The sequence below is a fragment of the Girardinichthys multiradiatus genome, chromosome 18 (genome assembly GCF_021462225.1).
Source record: "Girardinichthys multiradiatus isolate DD_20200921_A chromosome 18, DD_fGirMul_XY1, whole genome shotgun sequence".
Classification (NCBI taxonomy): Eukaryota; Metazoa; Chordata; class Actinopteri; order Cyprinodontiformes; family Goodeidae; genus Girardinichthys; species Girardinichthys multiradiatus.
In genome coordinates, this window is record NC_061810.1 from 23,149,132 (window position 1) to 23,171,233 (window position 22,102).

The 22,102-nt window shown below is 39.6% G+C and overlaps 1 protein-coding gene across 4 annotated transcripts in view; it reads left to right on the top strand.

The window, feature by feature from the left end:
* The window catches only part of LOC124883869 (cytoplasmic dynein 2 heavy chain 1), a 166,881-nt gene that overhangs the window by 120,188 nt on the left and 24,591 nt on the right, over positions 1–22,102 (top strand). For all 4 annotated transcript variants that reach the window (XM_047391300.1, XM_047391299.1, XM_047391302.1 and 1 more), the window contains 6 exons: positions 1,082–1,151; positions 1,357–1,442; positions 6,447–6,522; positions 11,011–11,237; positions 12,039–12,143; positions 20,917–21,033. In XM_047391300.1, coding sequence (XP_047247256.1) covers positions 1,082–1,151; positions 1,357–1,442; positions 6,447–6,522; positions 11,011–11,237; positions 12,039–12,143; positions 20,917–21,033 — 681 coding nt within the window. The remainder of the gene's footprint in view (positions 1–1,081; positions 1,152–1,356; positions 1,443–6,446; positions 6,523–11,010; positions 11,238–12,038; positions 12,144–20,916; positions 21,034–22,102) is intronic.

Below are 22,102 nucleotides of genomic sequence, written 5' to 3' on the forward strand. Positions count from 1 at the left end.
AAGATGTGGTAGTTTCGGTGAGGGTTTCTGGCCACTCGATGCCCAGCTTCTTTGCTGCCCTTCTGCAGACATCATGCAGGTCCGTTGCAGTCGGGTTTGGGGAACCGCAGCGGCTGGTGTCATCCGTCACCGAGGGTTTTGCAACCGACTGGATGGCATAAGGCCCGCAGTCCAGCTCGTCGTCGTTAGACCCGAGACTGATGGACTCCACTTCAGATTCAGACTCGGCATTAGCAAGAGTGCTGAAACCTGGAAGTGCGGCCTCGTCTTCCTCTGGGTCAGTCAGTGGCGCAACAGCGTCGAGCTGATCACCCCAACTGGCTCCAGCCAAAGTGGGCTCTCTCTCATCAGTACCAGGAAGCTCCGGTGGCGGGGGATTGGCTACCCCCATCATAGGATCAACCTCTGACAGGCTAGCTTGGCGTGCTACCCTGCGCCGACGAGACTTAAGGGAGAGCCGTGCACAGTGCTCGCAGCTCGCCGGTGACGCCAACGCGTCCTGGGCATGTTGCAGCCCCAGACACGAAGCCCAGACAGAGTGGGTATCTGCCCCAGCTATGAGGTTGCCACATGTGCAGGTTCTAGATGGTGGCTTGACTCTGTTCATGGTGAGAACGAGTGCAAGTTACACAACTTCTTAAGCTCCGTTAAGGTTGCAGCTAGTTTGGTGACCAGTTGCAGCGCTGCTGTTTGGCGACAGACCAGCGTTGAAAGGGACTCAGAACAGTCGAGCACAGTTATTGAGAAGCGCTCGGCGACCGAGTTGTTAGCTCGCTCTGTGAACAGTTAAGCTAGCTCAAGTTACTGTAATGACCATCTGAGAGGTGCTTCTGGGAGCGAGAAGAGTTGTTAGACTGAAGATCATCTACGTGACGTCGACTTTTATACTGGGAGAAAGTCCCTCCCATGGGAGTGGACGTCACTTCCGCCTGCCAGTCAAGACTGTCGTAATGTAATAGAGCTTCTGGGGGACAGGCGCTGGAGGCGTGTCCCATAGTGAGATACTGAAACGAATGTTGAAAGCGAACTCCTTCTTTCCCTCGGTAACTTTGCTGTTTGCTTGCTTTTTTGCTTTCCGCAGGCTCCCCCGGGTTTGAAGAAGAATCTGCTGAGAACGTATGAGTCCTGGACTCCAGAGCAGATCAGTAAAGGTTGTCTCCTATCTACAAACCCATAAAGTTACAAAGCAAAATCTAAATAGCATTCTGACTAGTCAAACCCATAATGTCTGTGTGCCTTCTAATTTACTTAATACATTGCTAAATAAAATACAACATAACTGTTTAAATTAGGGTTCATATAACTGGGCATTAGATTTGTTTTGGCTGTGAAATGCTGATGATTGTTTATGTGTAGGAGGCAATCTGGCCAGAGCCCAATCTCTTTTCTGCCTGGCTTGGTTCCATGCTGTCTGTCAGGAGAGACGGAAGTACATCCCCCAGGTAAAACACACAAACCCAGCAGTATATACTGCATTCTCTTTTGTTAAAAGTCCAGCTACTTGTGACACGACAAAAGGAGCCCATTATAAATAATTTTAAACCTTTTTTCTAACTCGAATAACCAGGTTGCATTAGTGTGCACACCCTTTACAAATATTTTGCTGAACCTGCTTTAGATTTAATTTTCACATTCAGTCTTTTTTGGTAAAAGTCAGTCAGCATGCCAAATCCTGATTAGCAATATTTACCCACTTCGCCTTGACCAAGTTTGGTGAATTTATCACATTGTTAAAAAAATCTTTTGTTGACAGCTCTCTGCAGGTAAAAACCGAAATTGTCTTCTAGTTAAGTCATTGTTTTGTTGATTTTAACAAAAGCTTGTACTGACAGTGATGCTGAAAAATATTTCCCTCTTTATGTTCGTCTCTAATGGACAGCTGAAGGTTTTGGGTCAAAGCTTACATATAGAACTATTAAAGATTTTATCCAACCAGACAAAAAAAGTCCAGTTCAAGCTAAAGAAAAGTAACAATCATTTCCTTTTTCCTATTTTTCCTTTCTTTTTTTGTCAAATGATTAGCTTTAACAGTAATTTGATATCAAACAAATGTCCTCTAATAATAAATCCATCCAGTCACAGGACAAATATTTTTCTTTAAAAATGAAGAAGAAAAGTCTTTTTACAAAATCTATTTTAATTAAAATACAAATATGGACAATAATGGCAGCCGTCTTTAAGACCCATGCCTTGTAAAACCAACGGCATTTGGTTTTATATTTGTTTACTAGTTAAGAAGGATATTGTTTAAACCTGGAGCTTGCGAAGAACTTTACCCTGCACATTAAGAATAGCTAAATAAACAGTCAGACGTATTTTTACAAAATGCATAAGGAAGCTGCTCTGACCTATAAATATAGACATCCGTTTCTTTTTGTGATGTTGGGTGAACTTCTTTTCACATAGGTATTATACCGGATAATGTTGTCTAAGCCATTACTGCTCTAATTTTACAAATAACAAAAACACTTATTCTTGTCTATTTTGGTCTTAGTAACAGTGTGTTCAGCAGATTGCATATAATCTTCATTATTACCCAGACTTAATCTTATTTTGATGTTTGTCACTTTACTAAACTTATATTTATTAATTTTTTGGTACATTCGCCAGTAATGTCTCTCAGTGCCTTTGTTTTTTTTTTTTATCAACCTAATCCAGAATGACCTTCTAATTACTAAAACTCACTTACTCCCTTTGTACTTAATTTCCTGTCTGTTTTTCCATCTATTTTTTCCATAAATGTTTCTTCTCTGTTAGAGTTGTGTAGAAAACATTTCATATCAAAATACAAATTCAGAGAAACAAAAAAAGGACATTATGATGAAAATAAAGACACAAGAAAAATGTTCTTGATACTTTTGTAAAAGAAAATGTTTAATTTTTATTTTATTTATCTGTTTATGGCATCTTTGGAGATCAAAGACCAGAGACAGGTCTGCTCATCATTTATTTAGAAACCAGCACCAACTCAAATACTTTGTCATCCTGTTTTAAATAAAGGAAATACTACACGTCAAACTGCAATAGAAGCTTCCTATTGGCCTGCTTCACCTTTCTACGGAACTTCAGAAAAGTCAAATTGGCTGTCTTTGAAAATTTTTACTGACATAAACAAACATTCCTCTGCTACTTAAAGAAATAAGCAGCCAGTAATATATAAATAAAACGAATGCAGGCCTTCACTTGTGAGCACTTTTATCAAATCTAATACAGACCAGCCCCATCGCCGTGAATGAATGCAAACTCAAGCACAAAATTAATGTACAAACAGTATACACTTCATCATTGAAAGAATTATTAAACATGCCCCCAGAGATTTCCTCCACTGCCTTTTCCAACTACAGCATCAGTAAGCAGATTACAACTGCTGATTGAACAGCAGTGAAGTGCAACACACACATAAACGAGACCTGAGACAGCCCTCAGACTCGATTACATTTTAACATTTCTGTGGTTTTTCTGAAATTGCCAGCCCAGAGATATTGCATGTTTGTCTAAGCGTGTTCATATGCGTGTTAATTTGAGTTGTGTGAGTCAGTTGTCTTTGTTTGTTCAACCCGGAAACTCACCTCTACCTCCCTGCCCTTCAGACCATAGCATCGCATGTACCTTTACTTGTATGGACCAGAGGCTGTGCAAAAATAGTCCCAGTCCAATAATAAAACATGGAATACTGACTTTACTTGCATCAGAGCATTGATTTAAAATTAAGGGAATCTAGGAGTGAAACAGTTCACATAATTGATCTATGGTTTTGTGGTGTGGTCTGGAATGACTTTGTTTTCCTATAAAACGTCTGACGTACCATAGAAATTCAATTCAAAAATACTTTATTATTCCCAAAGGGAAATTAAATATTGTTGTAGCTCATTATGTAGGTTTCTTCAAAGAGCCGTTGTAGATGCTGATGGCTGTGGGCAGGAAGGATCTCCTGTAGCGCTCCGTCTTACAGCAGATCTGAAGAAGCCTCTGACTGAAGACACTGTTGTTGTAGGACAGTCTCATGAAGAGGATGCTCAGGGTTCTCCATAATGTTCTTCATTTTATGAAGAATCCGTCTTTCCACAATGATCTCCAGACGTTCCAGAGGAGTCCCCAGAACAGAACCAGCCTTCTTTATCAGCTTGTTGAGCTTTTTTAAGTTCCTGGCTCTGATGTTGCTTCCCCAGCAGATGATGGTAGAAGAGATCACACTTTCCACAACAGACTTATAGAAGATATGCAGCATCTTGCTGCAAACACCAAAGGACCTAAGCTTCCTCAAGAAGTACAGTCTGCTCTTTTCCTTCTACGTCTTGCATTGGGCGTGTCACTTGTGACAGTCTGAGGTTGCAGCTATGATTGAGTTTGGCTCAATATATGGTGAGACATTGATGATTTTATAAGGCATTTCATTCATTTAACACTAAAAGTTTTTAACTGTTTGCTTTAAACCTTTGCTTAGGACATAAATAATTACCCACTGTTAAATCCCAACTGAGAGAAGACATTTTTTGTGTGCTAATATCCAAGGTTGTCATCTTTAAGACCTTTAGTGGATGTTGACCATTTATAGGCTACCTTTAATAAGGTGTTAACTTTGCTGTATTAGGCTCTAAAATTATATTTAAAAAATAAGAAAAGGGTTCTTAAAGTGCTGACCCTTAAATGGGTGCAAACAAGGAAACAAAGCAGAGCCATATTGTGCTAATCACCCACAGCTCAAACTTTGGGAATTGGAGATTTTGATCTGTCTAATTAAGGCCGTGGACCATCTTAAGAGAAAGAAATCACATATTAGAGAGCATAAAACATGTCTATGCTACATCCTGCTTCTTTTCATACATCTATATTAGGTGTATAAGTATAGAAGAATCTTGTTTTAAGTTTCCAAACTAAAGTGGGACCATAACAATTCTGACCCTGTCGTTGCTTTAACCCCCATCGCTACTGTAAATCAAGTGTGCTGATAAATGAACCTCCCCAATGGGAGCAATGGGTGTTTACTCAAAATCAGCCTCATTATTTCTGTTTCGTGCCCTCTCGGTGCCAAACAAAACAAGAAAATGACCATTTTTGTTATTCACATGGACTTAAATGTAAACAGACTTTGAGTCTTGTCAGTTTGTTCTTTTTATATGGAAATAAGTCATTGAGGCACACTTGAAACACTGGAATTGTATCACAGTTTTAATTATTGGAGAGAATGCTCAAGTTCAGTCTTTTTGACAACTTCCTTATCTTTTGTTTTCTTGCCAAATATACTTGACAAAATGTGATTATTGTCACTTTTTTAGAGTCATTACCTGGTAGAAATTTGAATATTCTCAAAAAAATGGTTGACAGATTTAACTATAGAATTGTGCCTTTCTTGCTGGTGAGGAACAAGGTTGCTCTAAACCATGTTTGGTGGTAATATCTCTCTTAGATGCAGCACAACGTATTGGTCTGCTTTTGTCTTATGATGAGGGGCTGGTTTTCTTGCAGGTTTGCGCTAGAATAGTTTGTAGGTGACATCTGCAAAGATTAATGTGTGTTTTGTGTTCTATGAACTGCTGTACTGGATTTGATTGATTGCAATCTATATAAATGACAGGCATTCAGACAAAACATGAAAACATCTGGAGAATTAGGCTTCGGTCTGCTGGAGCACACGCCTGGATTTTTATAGGTTTGCTTTCACATTCTGCTGGAAAACTCAACCCCACGAATTGTTGAGGCATAGTTCGCACAATCTGTATGTATGCACTCTTATCACTGAGTTGATATTGATGGCAGGGCTTTGTTTTTGTTTTTTTACACCTTGATAGGTACATACTGTGTTCAAACTATGGTAAAAAAAATAAATCTTGCATCTTTTTTTAGTCTCCCACCAACCAGCACATATTAATCTGGGCACAATTTTGAGTAATGTGTCATTCTCCCCAGCTCCAAGCACGTCCATTCCAATTTTTTTTCCCAGTGATGTTTGCATAATGTTACTGCTAGCATGGGACGTTGAAGTTTTATCTATGACTGTCTCGATGTAATCAACATAAGAATAACAAAATTCAAAATGATCTCAGTAAGCATGAACCAACAATCTACGCAAGTTACCTTTCAGGGGCGAATCATAGGTGTGACAGGACTCACTTAATTCCTGTTTGGACCCAAGTAAAACGTGTTTTCAAAATAAATTTATTTAAGTTCAAATGTTTAACATAAGCAGCTTTTTGCAACTTTGTATAGAGAGTACTACAGATGTTTGGTTTAATAAATATAAGTAATTGTGTCAGAAATTAGAGCCAGTAAAACATATTAAAACCTCATTGATGAGCATCCAGTCATCCTTTGTAAATAAAGGAAACATTTAACCATAAATAGGGTTAATATGAGTTTTGTAATTTCAGCTTTAAGTTTCTAAAGATGGATAAAAGGAGAATGTTATATCCTGGATGTCTTGTAATTTAAAATGCTTTTATTTTTAGGGTTGGACAAAGTTCTACGAGTTTTCCTTATCTGACCTCCGTGCTGGCTTTGAGATCATCGACAGGCTCTTTGAAGGTAGGAGATCTTGGAACTGCTTACCAGCACACTGGACAGCCGTACTTAACTCTGCACCTGCAGAAAATTTGTAATAATAACTGGAAGATCTGAAAACTGCTCACAAAAAACCATTAGTTGAAAAACATCACATCTCTATAGCAGATATACAGGAGCTTGCCCTGTGTGGTATTTATGATGATAAATGGACTGAATTTCTAGTATTGCGCTGCTCAAGGTGGCAGCAGGTTGGAGTGGCTCTGTCACTTTTCATTTTGATTATTCTTTTTAAGAACTCAAATTCCTCTTGTGGTGGATAAAATTTATTTTTTTCATCAATTATCGTCTCCGGTATTGGTTGCTGTGCAGCTGGAAGGTTTCTTAAGTTTTTTACTTTTGGACAATTGTTATTATACGTCACCATGGCAACGGGGTTATTTTTTTTTTACAGCTGAGAGCAGCTGATTAATATCTCAAAAGCTCAAATAATACTTCAACTACAACCCCAAATCCCCGATGAGTTGAAAAAGAGGCCCGTGGATGCAGAGCAGGAGCAAAGAGAAGAGAGAGAAGGAAGGAGTTCAAACCATCTCTTCCATCGATCATAATGGGCAATGTGAGATAATTGGGAATCAAGTTGGTTGCTCCAAGCCCTAGGACCCAGTCAGAGTATCGGGAATGCAGTATTAAGTGTTTTACTGAGACATAGCTGCAGGATCATATCCCTGACTCCAGCGTCTCTCTGCCAGGCTTTCTGACCATACGAGCAGACAGATTTAAAGAGTAGCAGCAAACGCAAAGGAGGTGGATTGGAGGTACTTGTGAACAACAGATGGTGTAATCTAGGACATGTTAATGAGAAATATCATCTCTGCAGTCCAGATATTGAACCGTTAGCAGTAAGTTTTCATACATATTATTTACCCAGAGAGTTCACCAGTGTTATTTTGGCAAATGTTTACGTTCCACCTTTAGCTGTTGTCAACACTGCATGTGATGTCATCAGCTGAGTTGTTGCTAAGCTACAGACATAACACCCTAATGCGTTTGTGGCAATATCTGGTGATTTTAACATGCTTCACTCTCTGCTACACTTCTAAAGTTTCAACAGTTTGTCAGCTGCTCTGCCAGAGAAAACAAAACAGTGGATTTGTTTTATGCAAATATCAAGGACTCGTACATTTCTAAAGCAAGACCTCCTCTAGGCAAATCAGATCACAATCTTGTTTTTCTGTGCTTGAAATATAAGCCCCTTGTTCAGAGACAACCTGTGATAAGGAGGACTGTGAGAAGATGGTCACAGGAAGCTGAAGAAGCTCTGCGCGGTTTGCTTTGAGGCTACAGACTGGGACGCACTGTGCCAGCCACATGGAGAGGACATCAATGCCATGACTGAGAGTGTAACCGACTATATAAACTTCTGTGTGGATAACACCATCCCCACCAGAACCGTGAGATACTCCCCAATAACAAACCCTGGATCACCAGTGACCTGAAGGACCTGCTTAACAAGAAAAAAAGAGCCTTCAGAGAGGGAGACAGAGAATTATTGAGGAGTTTACAGAAGCAACTTAAAGTCAAGATAAGAGACAGCAAGGAGGTGTACAAGAAGAAGCTGGAGAGCAAGGTCCAGCAAAACAATATCAAAGATGTGTGGTCAGGGATGAAGAAGATCACAGGCTTCAAGCAGAAAGAAGATCGGACTGATGGAAGTCTGGACAGAGCCAATGAACTGAACACATTCTTCGATAAGTTCAGTTCAGAAACAAGCTCAGCATCATTCTCTCATGCTCACAGCCAAACAGACATCCCACCCTCCTTTGACCCACGTTTGCCTCCAACCAAATCAGAAGATGCTGATGCTCCCTTTGCCTCCACCTTCCACCTGTGTGTCTCAAGATTCTGCAGCACATCTTCAATCTTAGCCTGGCCCAGAAGAAGGTTCCAGTGTTGTGGAAGACCTCCTGTCTTGTTCCGGTACCAAAGAAAACTCACCCATCAGTCCTCAATGACTACAGACCTGTTGCCCTGACATCTCACATCATGAAGGTCCTAGAGAGACTCCTGTTGACCCACCGGAGTAAGCAAACAATAACCTATCAGGACACCCTTCAGTTTGCTTTTCATGGTGGAGTTGGAGTTAAAGATGCCATCATACACCTGCTTCAGCAAACCCATTTTCAAAGCCAGCAGCACTGTGAGATCAAAGAACTGATTTCTCCAGTGCATTTAAAACATTTCACCCTGATTTGCCTTGTCAGAAACTTCAGAAGACTCAGGTGGAGGCCTCAACAATCTCCTGGATCAAAGACTACCTGACAAACAGACCACAGTTTGTGAGACTGAAGGGTTATGAGTCTAACCAGGTAGTCAGCAGCACAGGAGCACCACAGGGGACTGTACTCTCACCATTCCTCTTCACTCTGTACACCTCCTACGTCCAGGACAAGACAGACTCTTGTCATCTGCAGAAATACTCAGATGATTCTGCAGTCGTGGGGTGGATCAGAGATGGACAAGAAGATGAGTACAGGAAGGTGATGGACCGCTTTGTGGCATGGTGTGGAAACAATCATCTTATCTTGAATGTGAATAAAACAAAAAAAGATGATTGTAGATGTTAAGAGAAACAGGAATAAGTCAAAAACTATTTCCATCATGGGAGAAGAGGTGGAGGTGGTGGAGGAGTATAAATACCTCGGTGTTCACCTGGACAACAGACTAGAGTGGAGATGCAACTGTGAAGCCGCCTACAAGAAGGGACAGAGCAGACTGTACTTCTTGAGGAAGCTTAGGTCCTTTGGTGTTTGCAGTAAGATGCTGCATATCTTCTATAAGTCTGTTGTGGAGAGTGTGATCTCTTCTACCATCATCTGCTGGGGAAGCAGCATCAGAGCCAGTGACTTAAAAAAGCTCAACCTCTGGAACCTCTGGAGATCATTGTGGAAAGACGGATTCTTCATAAAATGAAGAACATTATGGAGAACCCTGAGCATCCTCTTCATGAGACTGTCCTACAACAACAGAGTGTCTTCAGTCAGAGGCTTCTTCAGATCTGCTGTAAGACGGAGCGCTACAGGAGATCCTTCCTGCCCACAGTCATCAGCATCTACAACGGCTCTTTGAAGAAGCCTAAATAATATGAGCTACAACAACATTTAATTTCCCTTTAGAAGGAATAAAGTTCTTTTGAATTTGAATGAATTTAAATTGAATTTATAAAGCACTTTTTGGTCAAACCACCACTCAAAGTACTTTTATCCTAAAGTCACATTCACCCATTTGCACTCACAAACATGCACACATTCATACACTGATACACAGTTACGTAAGCAACTTAGCATTAAGCAAGATGACTACTCTTCCTACTGAGCCACGGCTGCCCCAGATATAGCTGTGTTGTGGAAAGCAGCACCTTTAGTAATTTTAATGAGTACAATTATTATTACTAAATTTTTCCATATGCTTGACCAGAACTGTTCCTATGTAGTCCCACCTATTGAAGCAAAGTCTAACAAAAAACATTTCAATAGAATATTGTCTCAAGTAATTAATTAGAAAATATCCAAAATGTCTTTTGACTAAATTTATTAAGGAAAATAATCCCACTTTAATAAAATGCCACACTTACTGGCACCCCTAACAATTCCTGTGAAAATGTAATAAGCATTTTTATATCATACTAGTTTACGTTCAGTGTTGAGGAACCTTTAGGAAATCCATGACTTCCCAGTGCCCTTTGCTATAAATGTTTAGTGATACAGAGTAAATTTCTCCTAGCCACTTTTCAAAATATGTGACAAGACAATATGCAAATCAAGTAGGGCAGATGTGTGTTTAATAAATCAGAAAATTGCTACATTCGTTAATAGATTTTGTTTAGCCATGGTTAACTTTAGTAATAGGGACTTTGCAGGCAGAAATATGGCTTTGAATTCAAATGCAGTATTCAAATATTATGATTTCATTTTGTTCTTTATTTAGTTATGAACCCAGTCTTCTTAGTGGGTGATAGGTCTAAACGTCATCTCTTTTAGTGATGCTGGACCCCTTTACCATGCGATGTGTCATCACATGATTAAAAATAGGAATCTTGCAATTTCACTTTTAGATCTCTGGTCATTGTACATTTTCTGAAACAAAGATTTAATTCTTGATATTTTAAAGATTTATGTTTTGAAGTTGGAGCTCATCTGACCTTTAAGGCCTTTTTATTAACCAAGCTACAATGAAGAATTACTCGCCCTATCTTAGTGTGATTTTAGCCACTTGAACTTCTTTCTAAATCTTAAAGCCCTCATTCACCGAGCAATACAATCAGTGAACAAATCACAGCGTGCGCTGTTCCAACAAATGAAGCGGCTCTGTTCACTTCATTCCCACAAAATGTTCTTTTGAACAAATTGTTCAGGAACAATGCAAGACTAGACTGGGCTCTTTTCCATTCGAGTGAACTCGCTGTACATAATCATATCTTTCGTTTTTCTGTTTACATTCTTTATGTTAAAGGTGGTAAAATTTTCCAATGGGACTTTGTCCATGGACTGTTGGAGTGCGCCATCTATGGTGGACGAATAGACAACCCCTCTGACCTCCGCATCTTGAGCTCTTACCTCGAGCAGTTCTTCTCTGCAAGACTTCTTTCGTCCTCCCTCTCTGGTGGACAAAGGAGGAGTAAAGGAGGGGGACGCATTTTTCCATCTCAGATCAGCCTCCCAAACTCCTGCTCCATCATGGTAAGTTTGTAAGATGACAGAGATGGTACAACCAAGTTTAGCACTGCAGCCATAGATAGTTCAGTGATTGTAGTGTGTGACAGAAAACATTAATTCATGCAACATGATATGGTTTCTGTACCTCTAAAGTGCAATGTCAAACTGTGCTTCCTATGCGAGCAGTAAATGTTTTAAACTGATCTGTTGGACTTTTCCCCCAAGGGATAGAACTCTAATGAAAAATAATACCATATATAAATATAAAGGAGTATTGCAACTCTATATTAATAAAATACGGCTTCTCTGTTATGTCCTTGTCTACTTCAGGAATCCCTTCTGTTTTAGTCTTTCCAGTTTTTTTCAGAAATCCATGCACACATGGCCTGTTTGTTTTTCAATGCAGCTATGCACAATTCATCGTAAATACCACTGAAGGAACAAATTTGATTAAAAACCATCGAAAAAGAGGAAAAAAAAACACTGAGGAAAATACAAATAGATACAGCCGTAGGAACTCTGATCAGTCCACCTCTCCCTGATGTGACAACAACACAGGGTGACCTTTTGTAGTTGTAGTGACTAATGAATTAATTATTTAGTTATTTCCCTCAAACTAACTTTTTAAAAGGATTTGGTTATTTCTAATAATACAGTTGCCATGCTTAATTATAAAATATCTATAATAAATTAGCAAGATTAATTTTTTGTTAAGCTTAGAGTTACAGAAATCACTTAGAACAATAGGAACTCTGCAGGGTTTTCCATTCTCTTTCCACACTATGATTATGTGTCTGACCTCTATGTGTCTGTGTGTCCTCTCAGGACTACCGTAGTGTGGTGGAGAACCTCCCAGAGGATGACAAGCCTGCGTTCTTTGGTCTGCCTGCCAACATAGAGAGATCCTCACAGAGAATCATCAGCTCCCAGGTTTTCAGACACACACACATACACACCCCTCCATACAACCACCCCCTTCTTTATACGCTCACACATCCCAAAAGCACCACACCTTTCCTGAATACAGACACAATGGTGCAGATTTTTATAGTTTTAAGTAAAAATAAGACAGAGGTATCTTTACACACTGGGATCCAAAAGTTAACCACAAGTTAAGAGGTTTTATGTTATTATGTCTGTAAAACCTGATTTCCCATTAGAGTGTTATTTAAGTGTTCTAATGAGCTTCTTTTGATGTCAGAGCTGCTTGGCTTTCTTGCTTTTAAAGTTCCCTCATAAAGGTTCAGTAGGCTGAGGTCTGGTGACCAAGAAGGAAAGTATCAAAAAGTCAACTTTGATCTTTGAGTTGTGTTTTTTTTTTATTCCTTTGAGGTGTCCTCGGGGCAAATATATCCTGTTGCATCATGAACTCTTCTCTACAAAAATGGAAACCAGAAGGTGTAGCAAGTCTCTGATGAACTGAGTGGTATTTCTCCGTGATCAGAGTAAACTCAGTGTAATTCACATGTCTAGCCCTGAAACATAGAAGCAGAATAGACAGACTTAAATATTACACCTAACATTTTTTATTATGATGTAAGCAGGGATATCTCTATTAGGATTTTTCGGTCACCTGATACTAATCCAAGTCTTTTAAAATTAGGCCTTCTCCCCAGTTCCAATCCAGTATATCATTAAAGTTAATAAAATCAATGCCATGTACATGCTTGAAATCTTGGCAGCTTCAAAGTGCATTAAAATAACACTGCATTTCATCAGTGTTACACTGACTCATTCACCACAGTGTGTTATCCAGTTTTTTGTCAGCAGCAGACATTTTGTCCCAACAGGAGTTTCTGCAGTTTGTCTCCAATGTGTTGCTCCAAGACGGGTTAACTCAGAGAAAGCTACTATAATTTCCAAACAACAGGTCCCTTAAAACAGATATAGCTACCCTGCTGAAAAACAATGTATCTGTTGCTCAAGCTGACAACTTTGCTTTAAACTTTCAGAAAATGTTATAACTACAGTCATTTTCAATAAATTGACTATTATTGAAAAGTTTATTTCAATTTACTAACATTATCTAGATCACACAAAGATTCATGTTTTCAAGCCTTTATTACTGTTAATTTTGATGATTTTCAGTTTACAGCCAATGAAAACATGACATTTAATATCTTACAAGTTTAGAATATTACATCAGATCAATAAAAAAAAAAAAAGCTAATACAGAAATGTGGGCTTAATAAGAAGTAGCTTTAATAGCTGCTTAAAGGTTATTTTCCAAAGGTACTCTAGAAGCTTAGGAGAAGGGCTCAAGCTGTTCTACCATGGTGTGGGTGGGAAGAGAAATGGTGTAGGGGTTATGTTGAAGGAGGAGTTTGTCAGGTATTTTCTGGAGGTGAAAACAGTGTCAGATAGGGTGATGAGACTGAATCTGGAAACTGAAGGTGTGATATTTAATGATTCAGTGTCATTAGTGGTTCTGCCAAACAGGTAGGACTAGAGTTAGAGGAGAAGGAGAAAGTCTGGAACGAGTTACATGAAATGATGCAGAATATCCCCAGAAGTGAGCGAGTGGTGTTTGGTGCAGATGTTAATGACTGTGTTTGGCAGATTTGGTATCCAGAACAGGAATGCAGAAGGGCAGAGGTTGGTAGACTTTCAAAAGAGGATGGAAATGGCTGTAGTGAATACATTTTTCCGGAGGGGCAGGAACACAGAGTGACTTATAAAAGCGGAGGTGGGAGCACACAGGTAGATTATAATTTGCGTAGGCGATGTAATCTGGAGGAATTCAGTGACTGCGACGTAGTGGTAGTTGATGGCTGCCAGGTAGTACATGATGGCGGTGTGTAGAATGACTCTGATGTTGAGGAAGATGAAGAGGACAAAGGCTAAGCAGAGAAAAAAGTGGTGGCAGCTGAAAGAAGAAGAATGTTGTGTGGCTTCCAGGGAGTTGAGACAGGTTCTGGGTGGCCAGGAGGTGCTTCCAAATGACTGGACAACTAGAGCTAACGCTATCAAGGAGAAAGGTAGGAGAGTACTTCATAAGTCTTCTGGACAAAGTTCATAAGGAGACTTGGTGGTGGAATAAGAAAGTACAGGACTGTGTACGCAGAAAAAGATCAGCTAAGAAAAAGTGAGACACTGTGAAGACTGAAGAAAGTCAGCAGAAGGTCAGGTAGATGCAGCATAAAGTGAAGGTAGAGGTAGCTAAGGCCAAACAAAGGGCATATTGTGACTTGATAGGTTGGACAGTAAGGAGAGAGAGAAGGATTTATACAGGTTGGCGAGGCAGAGAGACAGAGATGGGAAGGATGTTCAGCAGGTTAGGCTGATTAAGAATCGGTGTGGAAATGAACTGACAGAAGCGACAAGTATGAAGATGGAAGGAGAACTGCAAAGAGCTGACAAATGAAGAAAAGTAGAAAGAACAAAGGACACAAGAAGATGCGACCATTGTGGATCAGAAAGTAGCAAAGGTCAGTAAGGATGAAGTAAGGAAGCATTGAAAGGGATTGGGAGTTGAAAGGCAGTTGGTCCTGATTATAAAGTTGTGGATGTATGGAAGTGTCTATGAGAGACAGCAGAAGAGCTTTTGACTTGGCTGTTCGATGAGATCTTAGAGAGTGAGAAGATGCCTGAGGAATGGAGAAGAGATGTGCAGAGTTGTAACAACTAAAGATTACAAAATAAAGATGTCATACAATGAAGTTATGGGAAGAAGTAGTGAAAGCTTGACAGAGGTCCGAAGTAGAGGGTGACACGGGAGTGGATTTTCTCTCCTGTCCCATCCCGCTCCCACAGAAAAATGTCTTGTCCCATCCCAATCCCAGGCCAGCATAACGAAAAAAATCCTGTCCCGTCCCACTCCTGGTAAATTGACTCCCACTCCCATCCCGCTCCCATTTAGAACGACTCCCACTCCTGTGCTACTCCCATTTTTGTTTTCTTCATTTAGTCTTTTGGCAATTTCTTTGAAGGACCAGTTAGGTCCCTGCTTTTAGCTGTAGTAAAGGCCAGTTAAAGTAAAAAGAATAATAATGAAGAAATAATAAAATATCAAACAAGGAAACAGACCATGCCTATCTTAGTTGAATAAACAAAATGTACATAGTTGTATTTTACTCATTTATTAAGTGATTGTTTCCTTTGAACAATGACATTACTTTTATGTTTCAAGTTGCTGAAACGAAAGAAAAATGCACCTAGTAAGAGAACTGTACTTGTTGAACAAAAGGGCAAAAAGGCATTACCTTCATAATTTAGAAACTGTACCTCAATGGTTCACAGCCCTGGTCCTCAGGGACCCCTTCTCTGTAAGTTTTAGATGTGTGTCTGCTCCAGAACACCTGATTCAAATTCTGACATGACCTCCTATACAGGCATCAAGAATGGAGGGTCAAACTGGACAAAATTAATACAATAAAATCATCATAAAATAAATAAATGTTGTGAGTGTGCCATAAGTGAAGTAAATGTAACATGAAAGAAATGTAACATTAAATGTGCCATTAAATTAAAGGTGCCATGTATTTATTTATTTAATACATCATTAGAAACAATAAATGTACCATTATATCATAAAATGGACTATTATGCAATTAAATGTGCCACATAATAATTAAGTATAATTTTAAAGATGACATGAAGTAATTAGTGGTACACTTAATATTTAATGATGTATTAAATAAATTGTACATTTAATGGTACATTCAATTTTTTTCTATTTCACAACATATTTATTTAATATCTTCTCTTGATGAAGCCTTTCTACGGAGTCCGCGAGGGGACATGGGGAAGTGTTTTCTTTTCCCCACGCAATACTTTTGCGTTCTCACACAATAGTCTTTGGATTATCTCGCAATACTTTGTGGGATACTTTCCAAACCAGATAACTGCAAAAATGGAACAAACACTACACCCGTATTGAGATTTATTGAGTTTTATTTTGAAATCAGTCTTAAATAAAATGATCTTCAATCAGACTAAAAGACAGTTTTTTTCCACAAGCTGTCAAACTGCTGAACTCTGGACAATAATACTGCACGAAACCACATCTGTGACACTTTGTTTGCTTATTACTGCTGCATGATGTGTACTTTTTTTTGCACACCATTAGTGTTTTTGTTTTTATCGTGATTTGAACGGTTCTTCTTATCCTAAGCATTTCATCGCATTGTTTACTGCGTGTTAACCTCCATATGACAAATAAACCATATCAATGACATATCAGTGTTTGTTTTATGAGCAGTTTGTCATCTGTGCTGCTGCTCCAAAATGCCAAACGCAAAAGTATTGCGTGGGGACGCAAAAAAAAACCAATCCCCCATGTCCCCTCTCGGGCTCCGTACCTTACCCCTCTACTGTGGCAAAGGCTCTTAAATCTTTAGTGCACATACGAGCAGTTTTGTTGGTCATTTTCTATCTTGTACCGTCCCAATCACGTGATCTTTACTGATGCTGTCTCCCGTCCCGTGGGATTCCCATGGGAATCCCGTGACCCGTGGGACTCCCGAAAAAATGTCAGCCTCTAGTCCGAAGTGAGCATCTGTGAGCAGCAGTATGGTTTCATGCTGAGAAAACTACTACAGATGCAATATTTGCCTTGAGGATGTTGATAGGGAAGTAAAGAAAAGGGACCTGCATTGTGTTTTTATAGATTTAGAGAAAGTATATGACAGGGTGCTGAGAGAGGAGCTGTGGTACTGTATGAAGAAGTCTTGAGTAGTAGAGAAGTATGTTAGAGTTGTGCAGGACATGTATGATAGATGTAAACAGTGGGGAGGTGTGCTGTAGGTGAGACAGAGAAGCTCAAGGTGAAAGTTGGACTGCATCAAGAATTGGCTCTGAGCCCCTTTTTGTTTGCTGTGGTTATGTACAGGGTGACAGATGAGGTTAGACAGGTATCTCCTTCGGCTATGATGTTTGCAGATGACATTGTGATCTGTGGTGAGAGCAGGCAACAGGAGGAAAATCTACGGAGATGGAGGTTTTTCCTTAAAGGTGCGCAATTAAGGTTAACCATGGCAAGACTGAGTACATTTGTGTGAATGAGAGTGACCTAAGTGGAGCTGTGAGGTTACAGGGAATAGAGAAAAAAAGTAGGTGGAGGATTTTAAGTACTTAGGGTCAACATTTAAGAGCAATGGTGAGTGTGAGAAAAAAGGTGAAGAAAGGTGTCCAAGCAGATTAGGATAGGTGGAGAAAGGTGACAGGTGTGTCAAAAGTATGAGCGAGAACGAAGAAGATGTACAAGACAGTGGTGAGACCACTGAGGAAGAGGCAGGAGACACAGCTGAAGGTGGCAGAGATGAAGATGTTGAGGTTGAGGTTCTCATTGGGAGTGGCAAGGATGAATAGGATCAGAAATGAGTACATTAGAGGGAAAGCTCATGTTAGATGTGTTGGAGATAAAGCCAGAGAGGCCATGCTTAGATGGTTTGGACATGCACAGAGGAGGGACAGTGAGTACGTTGGTAGAAGGATGCTGAGGCTTGAACTGGAAGACATGAGGCTAGATGAAGACCAAAGAGGATATTAATGGGAGTGAAAGAGGACATTAAGGTAATAGGTGTGAGAGAAGAAAATGCAGAAGATAAGGTTAGATGGAGACAGATGACTCGCTGTAGCGACCGAAAGAAAAGGAAGACTTTTAATCTGACAGATGAGCCTCTTCGGAACACATGTTGTAATTTACTGAATATAAGCTTCACTTGACTGTAGCTAATTTTGCTACATCAAGAGCTGTCGGTGGGTATTTAGCCCTGCCCAAAGGCATGGTCACATGACACAGACAGACTGGGAGCCACATCATTAAATACTGACTCTCTTTCACTGTAAAACCAATTGTGAGTGCTGAAAATACTTTGATTGTCAGGGGAAAGCTGAGATGCATCGCATCCACAAATTAATGTGAACAGCCTAAAACACAGTTTTGCCAGCTGTACCAATACAAATAGGCTGTGATTGTCAAGAGCTGCCAGTGACCCTGATACAATCATTTAAAAAACATCTTGATCTGTAAAGCAATTCACTCCTTAGGATTTATTGGGAACCGGACCTCCCTGGTTATGAGCATTGAACTCTGATATTTTGACTAAGCTTTGAAACAAATTCCTCTAGGGTGATGCAGATATTACTTGAAATTCAAGACACAACTATGTTTAAAACCCTGGCTTGTAAATTGATCTTTGATCTCATATTTACATAAATAATGGTAGATTTGAAAAAAACTGTAGTTGTCTAAAGATCTGTAAAAGTGAGAAGACGTTATAATATTGAATATACAGCTCAGCTTTGCTGTCTCCAAGCAACCACACACAGGTTAGCTTTGATAGCTTTCATATTACATTTTAGTTCACACATTAATAAGGACATTTTTATTTTTTATTTTAAATGTCACTTGATTAGTGCACAAAATTTCTTCTTAATTGTGGTAAGAGCGTTTAGGTTTCATCACACAGCCTTCTCTGAATGTGGGGATATATTTGTTTTTTTCATGCACAATCTTAAAATACAAATAATCTGCTTTATTTTGGCGCCATCTGTAAAACATGATCATTTTATGACTGCATCCTTACAGGAGCAAAGTCCTCCTGAGACATCCTGATCTTACTGGGATCATAGGTTAAGATGACGCATTGGGTTCTTTGACAAGTTTCCTGTGGTGCACTTTAGCAGCTCACCCAGTGCTGCGGTGTGTCCTTTTACTTTTTGATTGCGTCGTTGCTATTTTAAAATTTGTAGAAGAGGCTAGTTTTATAACTCGCCAACTTGTTTATCATATAATATATGGTATTATTGCTCTGTGAACAGTTAAATGTTAAATGTTTTCAAAGCACAAAACTGTTTCATAACTCTGTTCAAAGAAATCTGAAAAATAAATTACAAAGACTGAAAGAACTGACAGAATAAGTTGGCTCTTGTGTGTCCTTGATTATTTGTAATTATCTTCAGCAAGCACAGTTAAACCCTGTAGCACCATTAAAGCTTGCCTGCACAGCCCCCATGCCGGTGTTCCTACAATGAAATTCATTCTTACTGTCAGTTTGGTCTGGTGATCACGGAAACCACCAACCTAGTTCAATTCATATAGCTCTTAAGGGGTTGTTTCATGGATGTGCTTATGTGTGTGTGTGTGTGTGTGTTACCAAGCTTCTTTCTTCACCTGTCCTCCACATATGTTACTGTCTCCCCTCCTGCTGTTATCTGTCACCAACATTTTCATGCTTTTTTTTTATTCTCTTTTTTCCCATAATATACGCTCCCTATTTCCCAAAAGACCTGTGTCATTCTCTGTGGGCTATGCGTCTAACCTCTCTCACTCAGATATGCTGCAAGTTTAGAGCATGCTATTAAAAATTGAAGTCAAATTCTGATATGACTGACCCAGCAAAGGTCATAGTGGCTGTTAATGAACAGTGAGTGTTTACTTTAGTTTACTGTGACTGATTAATAATTACTGTCAGTATATTAGCATGAGAAAAATTAACGTTGAATTCCAGCCAGTGTCATATTCTTTCTGCCTAGAAAACCACACAACTGAAGAGCCATCCTAGTACACTTTTGTTTTGTTCAAACAAAAATACTTTTTCCAAATAAAACTAAGCTAACCTGTTCCAAATAAAGCTCAAGTAAAACAGTAATTAATTTTCAGCACCTATTTTCATACAAAATAAAATGTAGACAGTGAATAGGCATAGCATTTATGTGTTATGGCTTTGCTGCTAAAAGTATATTTTGGAAAATGTTTGGAGCCTCATAATAACACTGGGGGTACCAGTGTCTGTTTCTTTCCTTTTTTCCCATCTGCAGTCTTTTAGGAAGCTCGGTCACCATGTGCTACACAGTACCTTAGAAAAATATTCACACCCCTTAAACCTTTTACATTTTGTCACATTACATCCACATTTTTTTTATTGGGATTTTACATGATAGTTGTTGCAAAAATCTGTCCAGTTGTTATGCAAATTGGAAATGTGCGGCCTTTTTTTGTGTTCAGCCCCCCTCCGAGCCACGTTTGGCTGCAATTCCAGCTGCAGGTTGTTTGGGGTATGTCTCTACCAGCTTTGCACATCTAGAGAATGACATTTTTGCCCATCCTGCTTTGCAAAACAGTCAATCCTACAGTAATTTGAAAACACTTGGATCTGGTTCTGGTCTGAACATTATCACATGAAGGTGATTTGATCTGAACCATTGCATTGTAACTCTAGGTATGTGTTTAAGGCCATTGTCATGCTGGAAGGCTAATCTCTACCTCACTCTCAACTATCAAGTTTTTCTTCAGAATTTCCCAACTATGCCATCAACTCTACCCTGTTTCTGCTCATGAAAACCATTCCTACAGCATGTTGCTGCCACCACCACGTTGTGATTTGCATGTATGCCCAAAACCTCAACCTGGAGCTCTGGACAGAGCATTGCAGTGGCAGTGATGTTGTGTGTCTTTGTGTTTGCGGGGGCATGGTGGGAGTCGGCCCTGGATGCATTCCCCCTGCCGAGAACTGCTTGACAAGACACGAAAAAAAATGAAGAAAGTTTGCTATGTATTTTATTGATGTCAGTATTATATATACATGATATAGATTTATCCTCAGTCACACACAAACCTAATTTTATGTAAAAGGTGCTTCAATAACAACAGGCCTTTTAGGTCCTGACTTAGCCTTTCACAGTTTTAGATGCAACACACTAATTAGAAGCACATGTCCTCGTTTGCTAGTTTTGTTTGACTTTTATACTTTTTTTGCAGGTAATTTCACAATTGCGTGTCCTCAGCCGCTCCGTGGCAACAGGCTCCAGATTTGACCGGGAGCTGTGGTCAAATGGACTTTCACCTGTTCTCAACTTATGGAAGAAACTTAACCAGGTCAGTTCATCTTTTTCAATTCCTTCCACCTTTCCTAAATTAAATATTGGCTTTATTTCAATCGGCTCATTAAAGGAAACAGCAGGAATGCTGTAATTCAGCAGCTGCATTTTAAGGCAGTGTCTGTGATGTCACTTTATTGGAGAGTACAGCATGCAATAATTGAACATGTGTGAATTCCCTACCATTTTTACAGTGTTTATATGGTAAAAGGACTGAACTTATATAGCACCTTACCAGTCATGCTGACCACTCAAAGCGCTTTACACTAGAGCCACATTTACCCCGACGCACTCACTAACACGCACACATTCATACACCAATGCCCAGATCGATAGGCAATTTGAAGTTAAGGGGCACATTGACCTGTGGCAGGAGGAAGCTGGAATCGAACCCACAACCCGACCACTCTTCTCACTGAGCCACAGTCGCCCTGAAGCAAGTAGCCATTGTCAGTGACTATCACAGTAAGGTAGCTCCTGCCTTGCCCAGTCAGCCAGCATTCCTGTGTGTGGTTGCTTGGAGACAGGCACCTTTTTTAAAGAAATCAAAAGGACATGTACCTTCGTATTAAATAATTTAGCTACCATATTCCTGTCCTCTTGCTCTGCTTATTTTATTCACTCCAATGTTATAAAACACATGCTTCCCCTTTCCACCTTTACTTTGCTCTGTCTCTCAGGCTCACGTTGCTTTCAGTTCATTGTAACCACAGTTTTTTCTTTTCTTACTGACAAAGGAGAATGACTGGGTTATTCATTACAGCGGTATCAACTAGTTCTGAATCTACTCTGCTATGCTTTCAGTTTACTGCTTTTCAGTCTTCAGTTGGCCTGCAGTGTTTGATCATCAGTGCCTCAGACATGCAACTTGCATGGTTAAGTTCCTTATTTCTGTTGTTTGCTGCAGTTTATTACGTAAGCAGGATTACTGTACATTCAAGCTTTTGTGCTTTCATACTTACAAACTTACTTTGGAAAATGTTCGCAGTTGAGGGAGAATTGGGAGAAACAAAACAAAACTGAGAACGTTCATGTGGTTGTTACATTATATTTTTGAACAGAGACAA